Source organism: Macaca nemestrina, chromosome 18, assembly GCF_043159975.1.
Source record: "Macaca nemestrina isolate mMacNem1 chromosome 18, mMacNem.hap1, whole genome shotgun sequence".
NCBI classification, from domain to species: Eukaryota; Metazoa; Chordata; class Mammalia; order Primates; family Cercopithecidae; genus Macaca; species Macaca nemestrina.
Genome location: NC_092142.1, coordinates 51,368,105 through 51,392,082, shown reverse-complemented (window position 1 = coordinate 51,392,082; position 23,978 = coordinate 51,368,105). Strand labels below are relative to the sequence as shown.

Here is a 23,978-nt window from a genome sequence, read left to right as displayed (position 1 = left end):
AAAAACACAAAACAAAACAAAACAAAACAAAACAAAAAAACTGCCCTGTCTGGTAGAGGAAGCAACTTTACCATTTTACCCAACAGTGAATGGGTAGGCAACACGTAGGTTTCATCTCGGCTCATTTCCCCAAGGCGCATGAAGGGAGTTTATAATTGTACAGTGCTGGAATGAGGTACGCCCGTGGCGTTTCCCCAGCTCTCCTCTTCTAGGCAATGCAAGAGTCAAGAACTTCAACTTAACGTAACATATTTTCTGTTTTCTCTGGAGGGTTTATTTTTCCGTGGGGAATTCTGATCCCTTGTGTCGAGGGCTTTCCTTTGATATGCACCCTTTTATTTTCAGTTATGCATTAAGATATTCGGTGTCACCTCCTTATAATCTTATTAAAGTCATTAAAACATGGAAGTGAAACAGTGTGGGCGATGTGCGTCGTTGTTGAAGGCGTGGTTTTCCTGGGAGGTTTTCTTGGGAGGGCATATTTTTGGTCTGGAGTATTTAGCACAGTGGAAAAGGGAGCAGCTTATGGCTAGTGCCAGATGGACATCCCTCAAGGAATCTGTTAATTATCCCAGGGGCCCTATTATACGGGGTTTATTTTCAATATTAATCTTGATATGAAGGCAGCTGCAGTTCTTAAAAAAATCATACCTCTAACTTATTTTTATTATGGCCAAAGAAATTTATAGATTGGCTTTATAGATGGATTCTACTATTCCCCTCAGTTATTAACCAGCACTGTGGAATGTGTCGTAATTTTTCCTGTGTGCCATATATATTTTTCCACTAGTAGCTATGAGAAAAATAATTCTTTTTTGTTAGGAATAAATGGAGCCAGTGTGTATGGTAATATGTACACTTTGTGTAAGAGTTGCTGTAAATAAGGTGCTAACATTTTACCTTAAAGGTAAGTAGTGTGCCCCCTCCCTTTTTTTAGCTTCTCAGCAAGAATTTTCTCTCCAAATATGCTGCATTTTTAACTGTGGCATATCCAGAGGGTTAATAAATATTTAGAAAGTATATATAGTGTCTTTAGCTTAAAATGCACCCTAACTGATATCCTTTTGTGGTTGTTTTAAGAATTTTTACATCTGTTTTACCTGCCTTTTGGTCACTTTTGCATTTACAACTTGATATAATTCGCCTAAATACAATTGAGTCACTCTTTTAGAATTTGATTTTTGCTGGTGAGTAAAATTTAATATATGATTTATGAAGAGCTACTTACAGATTGCTGAATAATCACATCTTTTTAAATGTTTGTAAGGAAATGTTAAGGTAATCTTAAATGTATTAGTATACAGTGACTCTTTGGGATCCCAAGAAGAAAATGCCTCCCTAATTTAGGAATACTTTAATTCATGGTTGTTTTATATAAAATGCTAAAATAAGTTGTAGCTGAACACCAGATTAAAATTTACATCTTGACTGAATTCTATTATTTGTCTTCAAGATGAAAGCCAACAGCCCCTACTTTGAAGGGATTTTATTTTATGGTTATGTTTAAGAAGCCATTAGCCACATATTCAAACTAATTAAAACATAGGTTTAGCAAAGACCCTTCTTTGAAAATAAATATAAGATATAAAATCTTAAGTTACAGATTTTGGAATAGTCAGTTGGGAGGAATGTGATTTCTGTCCTGCCTGCCCTAATACCTCATCAGAAGTGGGATTTAGAGCCTCATGTGAGCTCTTTCCTAGTAAAAGATTTTAGATAAACACAACTGGTAAAATACAGAGAACTAATGAAAGCTATATGATCACCCATCTGGTAAACAGTTGTCCCTACAGAATTCTGGCAATCATAAAATCACAGAAAAATGTAAGTAATCAAGATATTCTTGCAGTGTGAGCAAAAGCTGTCTGCCACTATGCAGTAAAACATTAGCCTTGACATGTTTCTAAAGCCAGACTGGTACCAGTGGTTTCATAGATTCCCATAATTTCTTATCAGCTATCTTAGACTTGCTCTTAAACAATGATAGATGTGAATTAAGAGACATTAATAGACCTCAGATATAATCCTGTTTGGCTTAAATGATTATATGTTATATATGCTTATGAACTTCTTATCATTGATGATTTGTGAGTTAAGTAGGCTTTAGGTATTTGGTTTATCAAATATGATTAAGACTGGAAAATAAACACATTCAGTCCCTTATAATACTTAAAAATTTATTGGTTTATTGATCTTTTAAAAATGTTAGCCTTAAAAGAACATGTTAAACTATTTGTTTCCTGGCTTATTCTCAGCAGGAACAAAAAAAGCAACTAGGTGTTTATATAAATGGAAAACTTCATTGCTGAGAACCTACTAGTTGATATATATTTGAAACACATTTAAGAGAATCTTTAATTGCAGTCAGTAATCTTGTAAATAGATATATCCAAAGGCAACACAATACCCTCTTGAAGAAAGAACACATTGTATTTGGATAGTGTAGAAGCAATGATTCTGTAATATTTATTGTAAAATGCCTCAAGTCTTGAATTTATGTGTAATGTATGGATTGATCTATATCAGAGTTTCTCAGTCTCTGTTGACGTTTTGGATAAGGCAGTTCTTTGTTGCGGGAGGCTGCCCCGTGCACTGTAGGATGTTTAGTGACACCCTGGCCTTTATCCCCTGGATGCCAGAAGTCCTAATGATAAAGAAACTCTCTCCAGACATTATCAAAGGTCCCCTGAGGAATAAAATTGCCCCGGTAGAGAATCACTGATGTTTATACCTATCTGTTTATAACTGTTTATAGCTTTATCTGCATCTGTGTATTAGGACATTCGTTTTTTGCACCTGAACATGATTATGGTTTAAGAGCATTACATTTTATACTTTTGAAATCAAAGAATGGAAGACAATGTAGGAAGTCATTGATGTTTTGGTGGAATTCACACTAACTCATACTTAGAGGGATTTACTGAAATTAGAGAGCATGTGTTTTTACTATTGGTTAGTGAAAGAGTTCAGTTACTGAACTAAAGAAATTTTGTAATTAGTTAAAAGGTTTTCATTTAAAAATACTGAGGAAGATTTTATTTAATTTGTTGTTCCTTTTGTACATTTGAAGTTTCACATGGTTGTGCAAGAAGTGATGCCCAGGAGACTTACTCAGGGTGTCTAATATAAATATGTCATGTCATTAGAGGCCTGAAAGTTTGTTTTCAGCAGAAAGTCTCTAAGGTCCTTAGTCACTGGATTGCAGCAAGAACTACAAAGTCTGGCAGTACAAGGAAAATAACTCAAATTTTATCTTACGTGACTTTTTATTTCTATTCTATTTTAAGGCTTGATAGTACTTTGGCAACCATAATTGCAATGGTTCACCTGAATTTGATGTGGACCGCATCATGTGCACGGAAAAATAAATGGCTTAGTAACAAGTGTCTTTAACCACATTGAAGCTGCCAAGTACAAGCCTCCCTGGGGTTGATCCTGAGGCCGTTGCATTATCAGTTGAGTACCTATTGTGTGCCTGGCCCTGGAGTTGCAATGGCCAATGAGGCATTGCCTCTGCTCCCAAGGACTCTAGCAGGGAGACAGACGCTGAAATAGATCATTTTAACATAGTTTAGAGCAATGCACAGGTTGCCTTGGAGCTTAAAGGAGGAGAATCCAGTCCAGCTAGGGGAAAGGAAGGTGGTGCCAAGGAAGGCTTTTCCGAGGAGTTGTTTTCTGAGCATCCTTGAAGATGAATACCTAGTGTGTGCATCGGTAGAACTACTTATTCTGAATGAATTCACACTAAAGTGCCCATGGCAGATGAGACCTAAGCTGTTATACCTCCCAGCGATATTAGGATTTATAACAGGTCACAAGCCTTTCTAAACCCAAGAGAGGATACTGCTAGTAATAGAAGCTTGCATGTCATATCTGTCCATGGAGAAGGGGTCTTCTCAAGTCCAGCAACATCAGAGAAAGTAGCCACCTTTTCCATCTGGACTAATGGCTTCTCTTAGCTGTCATTTCAGTGATTCTCACAAAAACCAAAACAGACCAAGCACATCTCTTTTGTAAGTTGCTGTCATTTTATAGGAGATGCCCACTGGTTTGCCAAATACAAGAGAAGACATGCAGAATAGACATTTTTCTTACCTTCTGAAAATTATGCCTCAAATTCTATCTTCTGCTGTCATGGTCTGATCTTCCTTCTCCTTTGTGTTTAGTCTCTTCCCTACCTGCAAACATTTGCAAGTCTCCTTTTATTAATAAGCATGTTCAAACTAACCCTCTCCTAAGCACAGTGTATACTTGCAGGCTCCTATATCAGCCTTCTCTCTGTCCTTCCTGCCTAGAGTGCATACATCTTCATTTCTTGGTATGCAAGTCTCATTTTGATGACATTAAGTAGCCCTTTGCCCAAGTAGTTTTATCTACCAGAGTGCTTTTGTCTTACAGGTGAGATCCTACACATCCTTCAAGACCCCACTCCAATGGCTCCTCTTATTGAAAACTTCTGCTGACTTTCCAGAGGCAGTACTTCAAATATCTCCTCCATGTCATGGGGAGTCATATCTGTTTTTTCTATTAGAGCTGTTCTTGGGTAGAAACTGGGTCTTGTTTTTAGCCCAATATTTACCATTGTATCTTTTATACTGTAGGCACTTAATAAATGCTATACAAAATGTTTCAATGACCCATTCATTTTCCCCAGATCATTGAACTCCTGTCTTCCCAGGATTCTCATTTCCAACTCTGACATTTATCAAGTGCCTCTCTGTATGAGATCCTTTGCTTGGAGTTTATTTTGTCTCCCTTCTTCTTGCAAAGCCCAGTCCCATGTAGTTCTATCCTTTCCTCCTTAGAAATGAGGAAACAGAAGTTCAGAAATGTAACATAAAGCAACTTACCTGATGATACTCAGCTTGTAAGTGGTAGAGCTGGGCTTTGAATTTGGATGATTCTGGCTCACTCATTTACGCATTCAACAGAAACATACTGAGCAGCTCCTGTGGCCCAGATACTCTTCCAAGGAAACAGCATTGAACTAGACAAATGGACTGTCTATTCCAGAATGGAGAGAAATAGTAAATGGACAAATAAATCTAGTACATTAGTCAGTGATGAGTGACTCTGTATCTCTGATGAGATATAAAGGAAGAGAATGGGCAAGGGGCGAGGAGGGCATGTACAGGTCATTTTAGCTAAGCTGACCTGGGAGGACTCCCTGAGGAGTGAACACTGAGCAGAGACCTACATAAAGTAGGGATATAAGGGAGAGCAGCCCAGGCAAGAACAGCAGGTGCAATGAGTGGCCCAGAGAAAGAACTGAGGACCAGGCAGTACAGTGTTTCTGGAGCTTAGTGGGTGGGAGCTGCTGTCTTAGGAGGGAGTTTGGAGAAGCAGCCAGCACCCAGATGATATGGGGACTTGTAGCCCATGGCAAGAAGTTTGAATTTTACTCTAAGTGCCTTTGGGAAGCCGTTGGAGTTCTCTAAATAGTAAAATTCTCTTGCACTATTGTATAAGCTACAGCAGTTTGTAAAACAGATATGCTTGGTTTCTGTTGGTTTCTTCAAAACTCGTTGAAATGTCACCCGGCCATTAGTATAGATACAAAAGGTGACTTTAAGCCTGGCATGGTGGCACATGCCTGTAATCCAAGTGACTTGGGAGGCTTAAGTGGGAGGATCATTTGAGCCTAGGAGTTTGAGGCTACAGTGAACTATGATAGCACCACTGCACTCTATCCTGGGCAACAGAGCAAGACTCTGTCTCTTAAAAAATTTAAAACATTTTGAAAAAGGAAAGGTGACGTTATTTGCACTTACCCATTTAATCCTCAAAACCCCTGTGATGTGGCAAATACTGTTCTTTTCCCTGTTTTATTGATGGGAAAATTGAAACACATGGAGAGTAAACAGCTTGTACACACTGACAGCAAGCAAGTAGCTCAGCTGGAAGCTGAACTTGTTCTTAAAACAAGTGAGACAGCTTGCCTGCCATCCCACAACTAGTTTGGTACTAGGATTGGAATTCAAAGTTAGTCTGACTCCTGGTAAAGTGCTCTCTGAATTTTGTTCTTCCTACTGTCGCCTCTGCCCAGTCTAGACACTTTCAACCTTCTGCCAGCCTTGAAGTTTTCTTCACTGGTCTCCTTGGCACCAGCCTTTCTTAATACTACTCTTGTGCATCTCACACTGTTGATAAGCTCAGGTGTGGGCTTTACATCTCTCTCTCTCTCTCTCTCTCTCTCTCTCTGCCTCCTTCCTCTAACAAAATCCTTTGTGAACTTTCCTATTTAATATATTTAAAAATATTTAGGTGAGCCTTCAAGGCCCACCAGAGCCTGGCTTCCTACTATCTCCTCCAGCTTTCTTCCCTTTCTCCTGTAGCCAAATTGCTCTCTGCTTTGTTCTTTGAACACAGGCTGTGTACAAGTAGGTCTGAGGCTTCACTCACTCCCTCCTTTTTGCCTGGGATTGCCCCTCTGTCTGCCTTCTTTCTTGGTTAAAGACTTGTTCCTAACTATTGGATACTACGCTCGGTACCTAGATGACGGGATCATTCATATCCCAAACCTCAGCATCATGCAATATACCCATGTAACAAACATGTACATCTACTCCCTGAATCTAAAAGGAAAGTTGAAATTATATATTGAAAAACATCTTGTTCCTCTGAAAGGCCGTTCCTTTTTGACTCCTCCTCCTAGATTTGCAAGCCTCTTGTCACTGAGTTGGCCCTTAGCTTGATACATTTTTTTTGTCTCATCACCCCAATTGAGTTTTCATCCCTTAAAATCAATAATCATATCTTCCCCTTCTCTGCATCTACAGAGAAGTAGATAATATATTCCACTAAATATATCCTATTAAGTAGCATTTAATAGGGACTCAGTTAAGTGTTGGTAAGGCTTTCGGGGAGAAGGGAGGAAGACAAACTGGAATTAACACAAAAGGTGTAGTCACTTGGCAGCATGTGTGTTACCACTGGCTTTTTTTGTGGGTGTGTATTTGAAGAAAACCAGAGATCAGAGGCCTTCTCTTCCTGTTCTCCTAATATTGGTGATGATTGGTTGCTTGGCCAATCTCAAAGATGGCCCCATTTTTGCTTAAAAAAAAAAAAGCAACAAAAAACTCCCCAAAAACAAAACAAAAAAGCCCCCTTAATTCTGGAACCTTAGTATCCACTACTACTTGTATTTGTTTTCCTGATATTAAACAAGTGCAGTTGGGTTTGAGAGGGTGTTTTTTCTTTCTTGCCACTTTTAACTAGTCCAGATGGTTATGCGATTCACAGACTCAAATGTGTCCAGATCATGAAAATCCCAAGGCCTCCGTGTTTGAGCAGAGTCCATATGTTTAGGCATTGTTGTTACTTGTGTGGGTCCACAGAACTTGTTGAAGAATCCAACAGTGGAACTTGTGTTCCTACTTGATCCAAGTTTGGATGTTCCCATCCTTCCTCCTGGTGATATGGGTAGAAGGGCTGGATGGTCACCTCACAAATGGTTGCATGTCCCTGTCATCCAGGAAAGTGAGAGGAGATTGTAAATATGCGTGCCAAGCCTTCATTGCTATAAACAAAACAGCTTGTGCTCTATCAGCATTTCTGTGAGATGTGTAGAAACGTTTATTTTAAAAAAAGGAATTTCCACATTAGTCTAAAATGAACAAGGCTAGTCGTTCTCAAATATTAGAGTGCTTCGGAGTTCCTTTGAAGCTGGTTAAAAATACATATATTAGGGTCCCACCGCCTAGAGCTTCTGCTACGGTAAATCCAGAGTGGGGAGCGGGTAATGTGCATTTTTAACGGCCATCTGGTTGTTCTGTGGTCCTTAGCACAACACTTGGAGAAACCCTGACCTATAATAGAAAGCAATTGTTTTTAGAAGAGGAAATTTTAAATTAGAAAAAAAATTAGCTGTCAAATCTAACACTTGAATCCTTGCCCCCATTGACATTACACTGTTGGTTCTCTCTTCTCTCAGCATTTTGCCTGCAGGCCAGAATCTGTGTTGTTCATTGCAGTTTGTGCTCAGCCACCGAAGGCACCTATCCCTATCACCCAACCCCCATCCACCTAGGGCTCTATAAAAAGGTTAGTGCATTCTCTAGAATAAAGCCTTTTTCTAGGCAGATGGTTCTAGGGTTCAAAATAGGACTTTTATTATAACACACAAGACTTAATGTTACCATGTTTTCCCCATAGATGTAGTTTGGGGAGTGACTAGTGGTGGTGGCTGCTGGACATCTTGTCTTCACTTGGATTTCAAGTACTGTGTCTGGATGGGCTTGGACGGCAGTTCTCAGTATCATTATTTCGCACCCAGAAATTCATTTGTGCCTATTGGACACCTGCTATTTACCAAACACTCTTCTTCTTACTGGGACATCAGTGTAAAAGACAGACAAAACATTTTTATCTTTATTGAATTTATATTCTAGTGGGAGAGGAGAAAGGCAGTAATGATATTATTTGATGTTGAAAACTATTCATGGAAAAAGTAGACTTGGGGAAGAGGGATAGAGAGCGTTGGGGGTGGAGGAGAGTAGTCAGAGAGAAGGTGACATCTCAGAAAGGACTCCAAAGGCAGGGAGTAGAACGAGCCTTGGGAACATTTAAGGGGACAATAGTCTGGACAGAAGAAACAGCCAGTGCAAAGGCCCTGGGGTGAGAACATGTCTGGGGTGGTGAAGGAACAATAGGAAGCCAGTAGGCTAGAGGAGTGTGAGCAAGGGGAAGGATGATGGCCAAAAGGTAAGAAGAAAGGGGCAATTGTAAGGATTGGGCATCTCCCCCGAATGAATCAGAAGCCACCGGTGAGTTTTGAGCAGAAGAGTGACATGGTCTGAGTGAGATTTCCTCCCTCCCTCCCTCCCCTCCTTCCTTCCCTCCTTCCTTCGTTCTTTTCTTCCTTCCCTCTGTCCTTACTTTCTCTTTCTTTTCCTCTGTCCCTGTCTCCTTCCCTTCTTTCTTCATTTCCTTCATTTTCTTCCTTTCCTCTTTCTTTTCCTCCTTCTTTTTTTTTTGAAACAGCATCTCACTTTGTCACCCTGGCTAGAGTGCAGTAGCATAGTCATAGCTTATTGCAGCCTCAAAGTCCTGGGTCCAAGCGATTCTCCCATTTCAGCCTCTTGTGTAGCTGGAACTACAGATGTATGCCATCATGCCCAGCTAATTTTTTTTTAGTAGAGATAGGGTCTCACTATTTTACCCAGGCTAAACTTAGATTTTCGAAGGGCCTCTTTGTCTCTGTGTTGAGGGTAGTCTGTTGGGGAGTATGGTAGAACCAGAGGGACTTGCTGGGAAGGTAGTTGCAGAGGTCCAGGAGGGAATGGATGGCTTAGGCCTGAGTGGACCCTGAGAGGCAGGCACACATGGCCCATTTTGGGTACAGTTGGAAAGATAAGCCAACAGAATCTCCTGATGATTGGATGAAGGAAGGGAGATAGGGAGAGAGGATTCAAGAATGATATTTGGCCTGAGTCACCAGAAGTGTGTCATTTCCCCATCAAAGACTGGGTGGAGCAGGCTTTGAGGAGATGAGGAGTTCAGTTTTGGACATAGGTCTAAGATGCCTACTGACTTCCAATTGGAAGTGCTGTAGACAGTTGGATGTATGAGTGTGGGGCTCAGGGGATCCTCATCTAGGAGTTTTATCATGTGGACATGTGTGTGTAATTATATGTATGTGTGTGTGTGTAAATCTATGTAATTGTATATACATAATTAGCAGAATTGTGTGCATATATGCTTGTGTGTATACATATCTATATATAATTATATATAGATTCCTATATTATACCCCACAGCCTATTGTTTGCAATGTTTTGTTTCTAGAGTATAGTTGAACCCCCAACCTTTGGTGTCGATGGTCTTTAGTCACAAAGTCACACTTTGCTTCCTAATGTGGTACTCCAGACCCATCCGCGATAATCATCAGTATTCATTGTCATCTGCTGTATTGGCTTGTTTTCACTCCTTTGGGCTTTATGTCTTGAAACAGATTACTAATGCTGAAAATGGTTGAACCTTGATCATCTCTCCTAAGTTCTCTTCCAGGGGGTAGTTAACCGAGCCTTCACGTGTGTGTGGACTTTGCAGTCCTGCCTCTGCCAGCATGTGACCATGCTTGGCACACTTGATCCATCATGGCACAGTTCATTTGTGTAAGTGACTTGACAGATGTCCATAGTGAGGCATCAAATTGGATGGTGTCTGCTAACAAATCTAATGGGAGAAAAAGAAAAGAGAATTCGAAGGATTATCTTTTTTTGTTTAGGATTAAGTTTGTGCCATTTAGCTGTTTGAGACCCTGTAGTTAATGCTGCTTTATTAGAAGCCTATACAATTCTTCACATGGGTGTCAAAATAATTTCAGTGAAAATGATGTTGTATGGACGCATCAAGCTGAAGTATTCGTCTTGTGATTACAGATGGGTTTTTGTCTGGGCTGTTCCACTTTCTTCCGGCTCCTTTGCTGGACTAGCTAGACTTAACAATCTGCATTAATTTACTTTGGCACTTCACATGGTCAAACAGGCCATGAACACGATGGTCCTTAATAAGTTTCTAAAAAATCCTATGGTGCTCCTTTTTAATTGACATCCTTCATAAATTGTATTTGCCCAAGCTATAATTACTCATCAAGCAGCAAAAGCAAGTCTACCTCCAAGTATAATGAAGATGTTATTTTATGAAATTATTAAGATACAGAAGTTCAACACAGAGTAATTTAGTTCTGCTTTATAATGATATCTTTGGGGACTCTATCTTTGGGGATCACATCTATTATAGCCTATCAGCAAGGAAGAGGACCTATCACCACGAGTGTGCCTCATAAATGCCAAATGCCCCTGATTCCCAGTGACCATTTATGTGTCTTTAAAACAGTTGGAATTGGCTGATTTCTTTAATAATGTTTGTATATGACCTTTAGAACAATTAACTACTTCACCTGATATTCATTTAGTTTATTTAGAATATTTTGTTTTGACTCTTGAAATTGCATAGATGGCCCCGTGTATGGTTGAGTAGGGGATCTTTGAGGGAACATCAGTGGAGGGTTATGAGCTAGAAAGTTTAGAAATAGACCAAGTTAAGGTGACTTAGAATGAATAATTAAAAATTCGTATTTAGTTGATTCCTATTAATAAAACAAATACATTTTACCATGGTATAAAATTAGGATATTAGCTTTCCTAAGAAAGATTCAGGGAAAATAAAATAATATTGTCAATAAAGGGCTTAGAACAAGCCTTCCCAAACTGTGGTTTCGCAGGATATTACAGGGGAAACAAAAGGAAGTGATCCACAGCTTGTTGTTTGTTTCCTGTCTCCCCCTTAAAGAAAAATGTAAGCTTCATCCAAGTAGAAACCTTGTCATCTTTTCCATCATATTGCCTCCAGTGCCTAGCACAGCCCCTTGTACATAATAGGCACATAAATATTTGTTGGATGAAGGAACTGCAGGACTTCTCAGAGCCTTTAACTTTATAGCAAGCATTGTGACTCATCGAAGAGAAGTCAGCCTTTCCCAAACTTACTGGACCATGGAACGATTTCTTGAGGAGCATTTTACTAGACTTGGGTACCTCTGGGAAATTCTAGCTTTGAGTAAAATAGATAAAAAAGTAAAACTGAATTGATCACTGAGTGAAATATTCAAGCTTTCACGGATACTGGAATGGAAGTGATAGAGATCATGAGGTAGGGAGGAGGCCAGACTTCTGTGGCTGAATCTATAACCTTGAGCAAGTTACTTGAGCCCTAGAAGCTTCAGTCTTCTGATCTATAAAAGAGGGATGATAATTATCTTACTGGGTATTGGGAAAATAGATTACAGTTAGTCCCAGTTTGGAAAACTAAATGAAATAAAGTATGTAGAGGGTGTCACTGGGCTGAATACTTATTACTATTATCTTTAAAAAGTAAGTGAAAATGACTTCAGTTAGGATGGGCAATTAGGAGGCATTGAAGTTTATGTGTGATCCACCTTTCTCCCTCTCTCCCTTCAACAAATACTAGAGTGCTTGTAATATTCCAGGCATTGTTAGTTCTGGGGGAGATGTCAGTGAACACAGTTAAGGCCCCTTCCCCATGGACCTACAGGGTTTTTGTACTATAATGTGTTTACTGATGTCACTGTCTCTTAGAACATAAAGTAAATTTAATTGTACACAATTCACTTAAAGTTAATTGTTCTGAGGTCATTATATTAGAGACCTGCCCCAAAGGAGCACTTTTTCTCTCAGAATCAGATCTGTTCTTACACCAAATGACTAAAGCAGGATTCATAGGTCACATTTTAAAATAAAACAAATAAGATCAAGCTAGCATTACTAGGTAAGGTAATCAAATGAAAATGCCACCCTTTCATTCTGATTAGTTTAACCACCACGGTAGGGTGGCCAGATTTACCAAATAAAAATACACAGCACCCAATTAAATTTGAATCTTAGATAAAAAATAGTTCTTTTAATATAAGTATACCCCAAATAGTGTGTGGGATATACTTATACTAAAGCAAATTTGCTGTTTATTTGATAAATTTAACTGGGTGTCCTGTATATTATCCAACTACCTTGCTACACTGAACTAGGATCCCGGGTACCTGCACAGGAGAAAGACAATTGCCTGCAACAAGTCAATATTTAAAACCCCTTTGTAGAGTGGCTGTTTTACCCAATACAGAATAGAAACCTTTACTTCTATTTGAAATGATTTGTAACTGTTCCCGCCTGATCCGCAAGTGTCTCCAAATTAAAAGCCATTAATTAAGGCCTTCTATAGATACAAAAGATATGCAAAGAGTGCTTTGTAATTCTAGCTCAGTACTTCAGGTGAGAGCTTTTCAAATTACCTGGACCACTGGAGCCACCTGCTTGACTAAACGTCGTGTGGCCTGCACCGCTCATCAGTGTGCGCCGCGGTGCCAGCGTTGTTACTGATTTTTCTCATTTCTCCAGGGCAAATACTAATTAATGGATACAATTCACAGCTGATTAGCTGTAGTTTCTTCAGTAATTACATTCGCATACTAACTGTTCAGAAGAGGATTTCTAACCCAGTTCTTATTTCACTCTAAGCTTAATTTGTTTTTTCAATTGTTTAGGCCTTTAGTTTAATAGCCATTTTATTTTTCTTTGTTGTTTTAGGTGCTACTAGATAATAAGTAAGTTTAATCTTAAAAAAAAATACTCTCTGATAATGAGCTGTTTGCTTTAAATGGATTTCTAATTCCCCAACAAAACCTACATTTAAATAACGTTGAAGTTGTGATATAGGCTGTTAGGTGGTTTGGAGGGGCCAGGACTGGTGCACAGAATACTCATCTCGAGCCCAGGTTCTCATAAATATCCAAAAGGAACATTTACATGGAGACCTGAGATTTTAACTCTAGCATCATTCATTCATCAAAAATTTCATGATAGAAAATAAAATACTTAAAATATAATACTTTTTCTTGCATGTATTTAACATTGTAGGAAAACAAGGGAAAATATGTGTGTGAGTGTGCGTGTGCCCATGTGCAGCCATGCACATGTTTTTGATATCACATGCCTTCAGAGAAACCAGATAAAAGTCTTTCTTAAGCGCCAATTCATCTTTCAGAAATCTTTATAAAGATGTTTACCTAAATGAAGCTGAGTGCTCGGTGAGAGCTTTTTGGATGGCTCATTGTATGTGTATTTCGGTGTGTTGGCTGTTGTGGGATACTCTGGAACCATTAGAGTCTTTCGTATAAATCCTGCTTAGTTCTCAGATCCCTGACATGATGAAGTGTAGCATGCCAATCCTGCTTCTGGGTGCAAGTCCTTAGGAGTCAGGGATTGAGAGCCCCCAAGAAGTAAGTGTTAGTTTATTGAGGAAGAGGATTATATGAGTCTTCCATATCTATGTGTCTCTCTCCATATTCTATGTATTCTCTATATTTATCTGTGTATCTATCTATGTACCTACCCATTTATCTCCATCCACCCATCTCTCACTCTCCTTGGGAAAATGGTATCTTTAAATAATTACTAGCTTTATTTATATTAGAGAATAGATATATATATATTTCAACCTTTGGAGACCAAACCTATGTTTTATTTGATGTATTAAAGGAAGGAAATAATAAACTTTATAAAAAGGACATTCTTTCACCAGTTAAAAATCATGAAAATAATATAGCTCTAGATTATTATGATCACAGAGCCTTTCCATATTGCCAGACTGATAACAGAATGTTTAAAGCAACAAAATGTGCCGATTTAGACCATTCGAACCTGAAAACACATTTCTGCCAAAATCCAAGTTTTACATTTTGATAACAGGTCCCTAGAAGTAAAGAGCTTAAGTCTGAAATGCTGATACGGTCTTATTTGTGATGATATGAATGGCCCATTGTGTTAGGGAATGAAGTAAAAATTGCTGTGTTCATAAGATCCTGCTTATTTTTAAACCTCTTTGCACTTAATGTTACATTGAGAGATTAAATATCACTGTTTTCAGCAACTCTGATGGATATAGATATCGCTCTAAGCTCTGTTTGGAGATTTTAAAAATATTCTTTAGACTTATAATTTATTTATATTCATGCCACACCCCATTCACTAGAAAATAGAATTTGAGTCCTGGGAATTGAATTTTATTCCCTTTAATTCACATTTTAACCTACCCACACTTGTGACATCTGTTCTTGAAAAGTAAGCTATAAAATCCTTACGTGCTTTTAAAATGTGTCAAGGTGATTTTCTTGGAAACTCTTTTCCCTCTCACCTCTCACAAATGCCAGGTCAATAAACAACACACGCTGGTGACCAGTTGGCTTAATGTTTGTAATCCTCTCCCTTCACAGTTAGTCTTGATGAGAAACAAAACTATTTTATAGAGTTATTGAGTTAGTTTAACTCTGTGCTTTATTTTTTGAGGGAACCAGCTGACAGTACAGCATAGTGCCTTGAAACCTTTGTCATGTTTCGCATTTGGGCTGATAAAACCCTCTTTTATTTAGCAACACCAGCATTCTTTCCAAATCACAGCCAGAATGCTTTATTATGCCCCATATTAACATCAAACAATCTGTTTTCTTTCAGTTTGGAAATAATAATAACTATATGAATATGGCTGAGGCGAACAATGCGTTCTTCACTGCCAGTGAGGTAGGTGACTATCTTAATGTGTTTGTTCCTGTTTTTTGTGTTATTGAGATAATTTAATAGGCTTGGAGGGAAAAACAAAGTATCAAATTTCTCTCTCTCTTATGTGGCACAAGGTAACGACTTTGGAGGAGAAACGAGAAAAGCTTATTGGAAAAGAAAACCTGATAAGTCTTTTATCACTTTTCTGTAGACTGTTACTAATGATAGTAACTTCATACAAATCTTTTGAATTTTAAAAAAATGCAAACAAAAAATAAATATATAAGAATGTATGTTAAAACACACACACACATGCAGTGTTGGTATCTAAGCAGATAAGTGGTTACCTTTTTAGAAACCAGGCTAGAAGTGACTTTTAATGGAAACTGTTTTACCTTCGAATATATCTAGGGATAATTAACTGTCATTAAGTTGCCATGGTTTGGGAAACCATGTGACAGAAGAGTATTATAGTTTCTTGGGGCTTGGGGTGATGTGAAATGAGAGTTGTAATTTGCTGCTAGATCCCCACAGCCTGTTACAGTGCGTGGCAGTAGTAGGTGCTCAATAAATATTTATTGAATGAATGAATGAGTGGCTGGCATGCTCCAAGACTTGGTTGCAGCTTTGGAAACTGGGTGATGGAATCTAAATGCAGCACCTCATTGTCTCTGGGTCTGTCTTCAGTTTACGGGTGCAGATGAAACAAGCATCGTCTTCTTGCTGCTGTTTTTACTGCATTTCCTATTATTGATTTTGGACTGCTGTTTGGTCTCATTGGCCTGCCCTCCAGAAAAACCTCAATCTTGATTAGATAAAAAATGGTTTCCTAAAAATGGTAGACTGTGTGAGATTTAAGATTTTAGAACAAGAACAAACAGAAGTGAAATTGACCCAAATGGAACATTTCCTCTTGCGGTTCATGTAATAAAAAGTCCTCATTTTCCAGATACATTCAAATACAGGAAACGGAACTAGCTTGACCCCAGAGAATGAAAATAATAATGGCTTCATAAATGATCTTGGTAAAGGGAGGCAAGCGTTATGAAAGAAATTAACTTTGAGAAATTATTAGAATAAATGGGGAATCAAGAATTAAGGGTATTCCTAGATTAATCATTTTTATAGTGACCATCATCTCTCTAACCAAGAAGACAGCTTAGATAAGGGAATATTGTTTGGCACTGGCTGCTGTGTTGTTTGTGATAATGAACACAAACCCCATCTGTAAGGACAACATGATGTTTCATTCTGTAGGATTTTTTTTCCCTACATTTGAATCAAACATTGATGAAAGCTCTACTGCCAGCAGCTGTTCAGAGACAATTTAATTCCAGCTGTGATAATTCACCGTGTCAGACATTGGCTGTTATATGTTGATACAACAGTTCTCCAGATTTGCATTTTTATCAAAAGGAACAAATGTTTTGAACATTTCAGTACAGATGGTATTTAACCATGTACATACTACTTTAACATGTTCAAGGTAAACATTGAAAAGTCAATATCTGTAAAAAAAATCGCATAAACTCTAAATGATTAATCTAATATTGGTCAGATGGCACAGTTACCAAAGTCAGTGTGTCTTTTTGTTGTTGTTGTTGATGCCATGTATGGTTATTTTTTTTATAATCTTAGATATCCAGCATTTTGGATTCCTTTTTTCTCTAAGGAAAGCTTAACTTTAATATATTATCTGTCATTAAAGGTAGTTTAACATTTTAATGTTTTCTTGGTTATTTCATTGGATTATTATATTAGGTTAGGATATTGTAATATCCTAAATTGAAATTAATTTGTCGTTAAAAAAATTACACCATAGGGACATATTGCATATGACATCTCTCTCTGTTCCTTAACAAAAATAAAAACCTTCCTAATTGCCTAATTGTGACTGCTTAGCATAGACATGTTTTATGTTAGTTTTGGAAGTAATCTTATGTAATGATTTTTCTTTACATCTTTTCTTGAACAAAAAAGCCCAAGTAAATGTTAATGCTACATTATAGCATGTGCCTAATTTCCCAGTCACTGCATTAAAAGTAAATTTACTTGTTTTTTTTTTTTTAACATTTTAATGAGTGTAAACTAATTCAGGAAGACTTTAGGTTTGCATGCTGTAAAGTCTAAATTGTGCCTGAAACCAATTCCCTTCTCATGGATATTGTCCTGTAGATAACACTACAGGGACTAGGATACTCTTGAGTTTGAAATTCACACATTTGCTTTATGTTTTCTGTCTGTGTCATGATTACCCTGACCATTTTTAAAGTACTTTAAATATTTATTGAAATAATATTTCAAGTGTTAATTACAGTGGTAATGAAAACAGCCAAATGCCACATATCAAGAATGAGTGTTTATCCGTATTGTTAATGTGATATGTTAGATTTCATTAAGCAGTAATGGGGTAGCAAATGAGTCACAAATTACAGTTGCATCTGTTACTAGACCACATTAGTGCCAAAATAACGGCAAATGCAACCATAGGGTTATGTTCATTAGCCAACCACGTTTGTGGCCAATTCATCCCTTTGTGTTTGGGAACTAGGGGTTCCACAGTTAGAAACTGCCAGCTTTTGGGGTCATTATTAGAATGCATGTGTCAGAAAATCCAATATTTTAGTCTAGCATTCCAATGTATTATTCTGCTATGATGTTTTGCATATATTGAGCCTGCTAAGAACCTCAAGATGTTCAGTTGTCCTACCATAGACTGCCATAGCTCGTGACCTCTTTTTTTCTGGTGAGATACAAATAACATTTGACAGGTTCTATATGTAAGAAATGTGTTTTGTTGCTTTTTTTTTTCTTGAGTTTTTCTTTTCTCTCAAGTGGTCATTACGTTATATCATGATTGATAGCTTGAAGAATGATGATTTTCAGCACTTAATTAGTCCTCTTAACTGTTAATAGCAGACTCAAATTATCTTGCACCAGTTCATTCTTTCAAATACTATTAATAATAAGTGAACTATAAATTTGACCCTCTGAGCTAGGAATAAAAAATACGAGTAGTCCCCCAAACCCTTCACCTGACCAAAGAAAAAAAAAAAAAGAAAAAAATAGAGAAAAAGAAAAAGAAACAAAAAAACCCAAAAACCTAGACCTTGCCACTCCCTCAGAACCTCTCGCCAAAAAAAATGCCCCCCAAAATGGTTAGTGTGGTTGGGTAGAGCAACCCTGATTTATATCACAAGGCCCTATTTTAAAACACTGCCTTTAAGAATCTCAGTACCAGTGAAGAAAAACAATGCATTAAGACTTATTTAGGTCTTGAGATATAATACTTGTCTAAGTAGGTGAGCAGCATCAAATCTAATTAGTATTTCTATATCAATATAGCTCTATGCTTTCTAGATCATCTTTAAAATGTAGAAGACTGGTAGAAAATGTTCAGATAAATGCATATTAAAATGTTCATGTAAAAGAAAATAACCCTCCTTATAGTTTAAATAAAAGCGCTGGCATCTTTTAATATGAGCTGTGATAATCCCTATATAAAACATTGTATTACACATAGTAACAATTTCCATAGAAGTAGTCACTGCACTTGGGAATATACCAATGAGGAAATTAAAAAAGCAGACCACAAATTTAATATTACTTGTTTTATATGTTGTGGCAGAAAGTAAATATATGTAATGTTCACTTCTGGATTAATGTGTGTGTGTGTGTGTGTGTGTGTGTGCGCACGCGCGCGCATGCCACAAAATCATCAGCATTTTATAAAGCATGTGCATAGTGTCAGCGGTTTGAGCTGTTTCACTAACATATCAATAAAGTAGCAATTTGTTATATGCTCCAACTAACAACAAAGACAGATGTTGCTAATTAAGTAGGCATTAAAAAACTGTTAATAGTGATACTCCATTAAAACCATATGATAATGAGACTTAAATCTTTAATCAGAATGATCAGCAAAACTTTATATATGGAAATCTGTGTTTAAGATGTTTTCATTTGAGAAATAAATATTTGGCTTAGATATGTATGTAGTGTTTTCATGCAATGTCTTTCTCTTTCCCTCCCAGGAGGAATAAGATATAGGAACAGAATATGAAGATATCTATATTTTGTTTCCTTTTAGCAGACATTCCATACACCAAGCCTTGGGGACGAGGAATTCGAAATTCCACCAATCACGCCTCCTCCGGAGTCAGACCCTGCCCTAGGCATGCCGGATGTACTGCTACCCTTTCAAGCCCTCAGCGATCCATTGCCTTCCCAGGGAAGTGAATTCACACCCCAGTTTCCCCCTCAAAGCCTGGATCTCCCTTCCATTACAATCTCAAGAAATCTCGTGGAACAAGATGGCGTACTTCATAGCAGTGGGTTACATATGGTAGGCCCCACATTTATTACTTAAATTATTTTTTAATCATTTGCACAAATCATGGTAAAGATCTGAGAGTCCATGTTCTGAAACGTGCTCTTGCCTGTTCCTAGTGGATTGATCCCAGTGCTATTTACATGCAGGTACTGGATCGCTGCCTGGTATTGAACAAAAGGGTATTGGGTTGGTTGCCAGTAACCAAAAAGAAGATGATCCAAAAAGATTCTGGTGATTTAAAATGATTTTTTTTTTTAAAGTCCAATTCATTGGTCTGGAAGTAGCCAATCTTGCCTTGCTGTTGGTTTAACACAAAGGTGTGTTTGCATTGAAAGTTTGCCCAGGCAAGATTTTAGAAATGGAAGTCCTTATCAGGTGCCTAGGTCTTTTGAATTTTTAGAATTATAATGCTTACGATACATGATTTACTCTTACTGCAAATGAAATACCAAACTGAGATACCAAAAAAGGGAAAAAGTATAATTGCTTATACCCAGCAGAGAAAAATATAGAACAAGCGATTGTGTGAAATACACCTAATTGTGTTGTTTATTGTCATAAACATCGAATAAGGCACTCCAGAGAGCCAAGATAACTAATGCAATAATTTTGGTTCTATTTTTCTTAGTGTGCAATTATAGTCAGCAATCACTAGAGTAAATCTGCTTAAGTATTTTAAACTCTTCTGCTGGGATTTTTCTTTTTTTTTCCATCATAGCATATAATGCATTTGTGTCTATCTAGGTGAGGTACTAAGTCGACATTTTTAAAACAAGATTAATAGTTTATAGGGCTTTTTAAAAAAACCCTGATAAAAAGAAACAGATGTGTTGGTAAAACAAAAAGCAAATCCTCTTGCTTGTTTACATATTTCTCTGCACATTAGGACCGTGCCAGTGATGTTTATTGGTTTCATTGTTAATTCTCTAGATAACAACATATGATTGCAAAATATGTAGTGGATTAGTGGTGCAAAGATTCAATGTGCTCTCTGAAATATAAGATTACTTTCCCAAATAGGATTGCAGTAACATAATTTTCTTTGCCTGTGATCTTTTGTGTTTGAGCTGAACATCGGGGTTTTTATTTTGTACTTTTTTTGCTGTTGTCAGAAAAGAATTCAGTGAACAGTCAGGAAATAGTCATTAAGTATTCATAAACATTACTCGACATCACAAATAATTGTTTCCTGGGGACTTTCTTATATTTTTTACCTTTGACAGTGGAATGGAGGGTTCTATTCTCTGTTTCTCCACAGCCAGGCTTGCAGTGTTTTGCTAAGAAAATAATAAAAATAAAATGGGTGTGTTTAGTCACCAAGGAAGTTTGCCAGGGTTCACCGTCATTCACAGATGCTCTGTGAGGCTTGTTTAAGTTGCAGAAATAGTTAAATGTATGTTAAAATGTGTACTTTATTAAATTGGTAAATATTTATTAATAATATAAGAATCTGCCTTTAAATTAAACATCTGATGAATTACCTTGCCTTAAAGCTATAAAACTGTTATTGCTGCCATAAAAAAGTGTAAAGGAGGCATTTTGACTATGAAATTTCATTTCATGGTCAATTGAATTTACTATATTGGAAAGAACTAAAGATGGAATCATAAAATAATTATGATGTTCACATACACTTAAAGAACAATGCTTTCACGGACTGGTGTTGGGAAAGAGGACTCAATGTTTAATGCTTCTTTTGTAATGTATGGCTAATCACTAAAGCAGTTGAATTATTTCATTGATTTTTAAAAGTATAGGTACTTTAGCTAAGTGCAGGCTGTTGTCATGGTATTTACATGGACCTCATCACATTTATTGGTGCCTTTTTGAAGTTTTGCTGAACCTGAGTGATATTTATTTTGGCTTGAAACAAACTAATCTTGTTGAAAATTCTAGTAGAATTTCACCTTGAAGAAATGTCATGGGGTTTTAAATCACAAATGTAGGAAAAAATAAAAGTACTGGGACAGAATTATGATGAATACAATGTGTCGTTGGTTTTGTTCTATGTACTACCTGACATGTTCACCTATAAACTTGAATTCAGAATCGCCAGAGGCATGGTTAAAAATTGGTTATGTCAAGGTTCTTCTATATCTCCCTCCCGGTACTGAGTTGGCTGGCTACATCATAACACTCCACAAAAGCGTCCTCAGAGATTTCCCTTAGGAAGGTCACCAGAAAAATAATAAATAATACTTTATACATCACGCATTCAGCTTCTGAGTGTGTGTTGGATATTTCATACCTTGTGCAAGTAAGAAGTTTTATTATCCAAATGAATATGGCTGTCTGTTAAGGATTGCCATGGTGAATTAAGACTATCATATAAGAAGAAAAGCCAGCTTGTTGATGTTGTATTGAACCAGCTTTTCTTCAGAGCTTCATCGGTTTTCCTTTAGAAAGAGTGACAGTTTGTCACATTACTGATTAGCTGCATTATTGTTGGCAACAAGCACAACATGTTTATCTTCCTTAAATTTATGCCATTATATTTAAAAACAGAAGGCAGGAACAAAAAAGGGGGATTAAAAAGAGTCCAGTGATTAGCATTCACATTTCAAAATATGCAAATAATGCCCCAGTATTCAAAAGCGAATTGCTGAAAAATTGAATGTCGATGCATTTGTGACTTCAAAGAACAACCTTGATTTGCTTGTCGTGAATACGTGTATCTTAAAACAGGATGCGGTTGGCAAGTCAAAATCAACAGTATATTTCGGTTAAAAATTTGTCACCTCTAAGCGTTATTGTCAGTTCAGATGATCATCTGGAAATTGTTTTAATCCACAAAAGATTGCAATTCTAAAAATCTACAATGTGCGTTCCAAAGGGTTGTGTGTGTGTGTGTTTTTTAACACCTCTCTATAATCTGCCCGGCCTGCTGAGTAGCATTGACATCAGTAGTACATCAATTTCAGAAAGTGGATTATTTTTACTAGACAGCTATTGTGACATATTGGGTCAGTCATAAATGAAAGATATTCATGCAAGCATGCAATACTTGTAATGAAGTCTCACTCTGACCTTCTGTATGATTGATTCTGTAATTTAGTTTTCTCAGGCAGTGCCTGAAATGAAATGAAATCATGTTGAACAAGTTTTGAATACCCACAGTGCACCAGGAGAAGAAAAATCTGCAGCCCTAGAGGCTTGAGAGAGAGCAGATGAACGATTTATCTCTATGCTATTATAGCCTTTGCCAGCATTCAACATTTCTTTTTTTTTTCTTATTTGGCTTAAGTACTTAATTCTGCAGGTAGCTGTAAATGGGAAAATAAAATGCTGTTCAGATTTAAAATGACAGGACAGGAGTATGTGCAGGGGACTGATAAAATATCTTGAATAGAACTGACCTTTCATGTAGCTCAAAGTTACTGGGGGATTCATCCTCATAATTACCATATAGATTATTTTTATTTCTTTCCTGCAATGAAACATTTCAGAGAGCAGTAGTGCTGATTGAATGAAAATTGAACTTGTTAACATTCTTTTCAGCTTAGCCTGTTGTACATAACAGAAGGTTAGCTTTGATGAATTTCAAAATTCTCTTTGATATCTAAGAAACAGACAGTAAAATAATTGTCTCTGGTCTGATATTTTGTATGCCCCCCAAAAGAGAATTTATAAAACACACTGATAATTCACATACTTTTCTTCATATATTATATTTCCATATTTAGAGGACTGACATTTTCTGTTTGATACTACCTTGGATTTAATTGTGATCACACATATTTACAGAAAATGCTATAGTGGTGCTCTAGCAATATCAAATGGAGTATTAGAAAATTGAAAAAGATGGAAGTAAGGAAAGTGTTTGAGTATGGTAGTATTCGTACCTGTTAAAGGGGAGAGAAAAAGAGAGGAAAAGGTCCTATAGGAGACACTTATGCAGAGAAGAAAATTATGAGCTTTTAAAATATTCATAAGACTCTTAAGTCATAATCCAGACAGATATCATTTCTGATAGAAAAATGGCAATTTATCAGAATATTACATCTAAAATTACCAAGCTTATTTTAGAAGTTTTTATACCATCATTTGGCATGGCTCTAATTTTGAAGCTGAATTATTATATTTGTTTTTAAGAAAATGACTTTCATGCCATTTTTATACTTCAAAAAATCTTACGTTAAGAGAAATAGTAGACTTTCAATTAATGCATTGTTTTTAGCAATGTTGCTTTAATGTGTTACAGATAAAGCAGTTATTTCATGGGTCATTAATGTGTTTAATGCATGGAACGTTCTATTAAAACAAGCCCTTATTATTGTTATGAATGCGTTCATTGCCATTGTCAATAGAGGCTGCGGAGCTAAAGTCCACAGGATGATGACTATTTAGCCATGGGGGGACAAGCAATTTCTCATACAAATTGAATGCTTACGAATTTATCTTACAGATTGAATAACTTTGGTCAAGTTATGATCAAAAGCTATTTTTCTATAAATTAACGATATAAAAGTCACAACTTATATAGGCAAAAATACACATTGAATGGAATAAGACCTATCTGCGTGAAGTCTAAATTAAAAACTGAAACCATATATTAACCTTCAGCGAATATTTAC

At 37.0% G+C, this 23,978-nt stretch overlaps 1 protein-coding gene across 5 annotated transcripts in view; it reads left to right on the top strand.

Annotated features, from left to right (window-relative positions):
* Nucleotides 1-23,978, top strand: part of LOC105492278 (TOX high mobility group box family member 3) — a 109,089-nt gene that overhangs the window by 63,722 nt on the left and 21,389 nt on the right. For 4 of the 5 annotated variants that reach the window (XM_071084527.1, XM_071084526.1, XM_071084524.1 and 1 more), the window contains exons 2-3: nucleotides 15,027-15,092; nucleotides 19,162-19,416. In XM_071084527.1, coding sequence (XP_070940628.1) covers nucleotides 15,048-15,092; nucleotides 19,162-19,416 — 300 coding nt within the window. In that variant the 5' untranslated portion in view covers nucleotides 15,027-15,047. The remainder of the gene's footprint in view (nucleotides 1-15,026; nucleotides 15,093-19,161; nucleotides 19,417-23,978) is intronic. The other variant, XM_071084525.1, reaches the window with a different exon arrangement.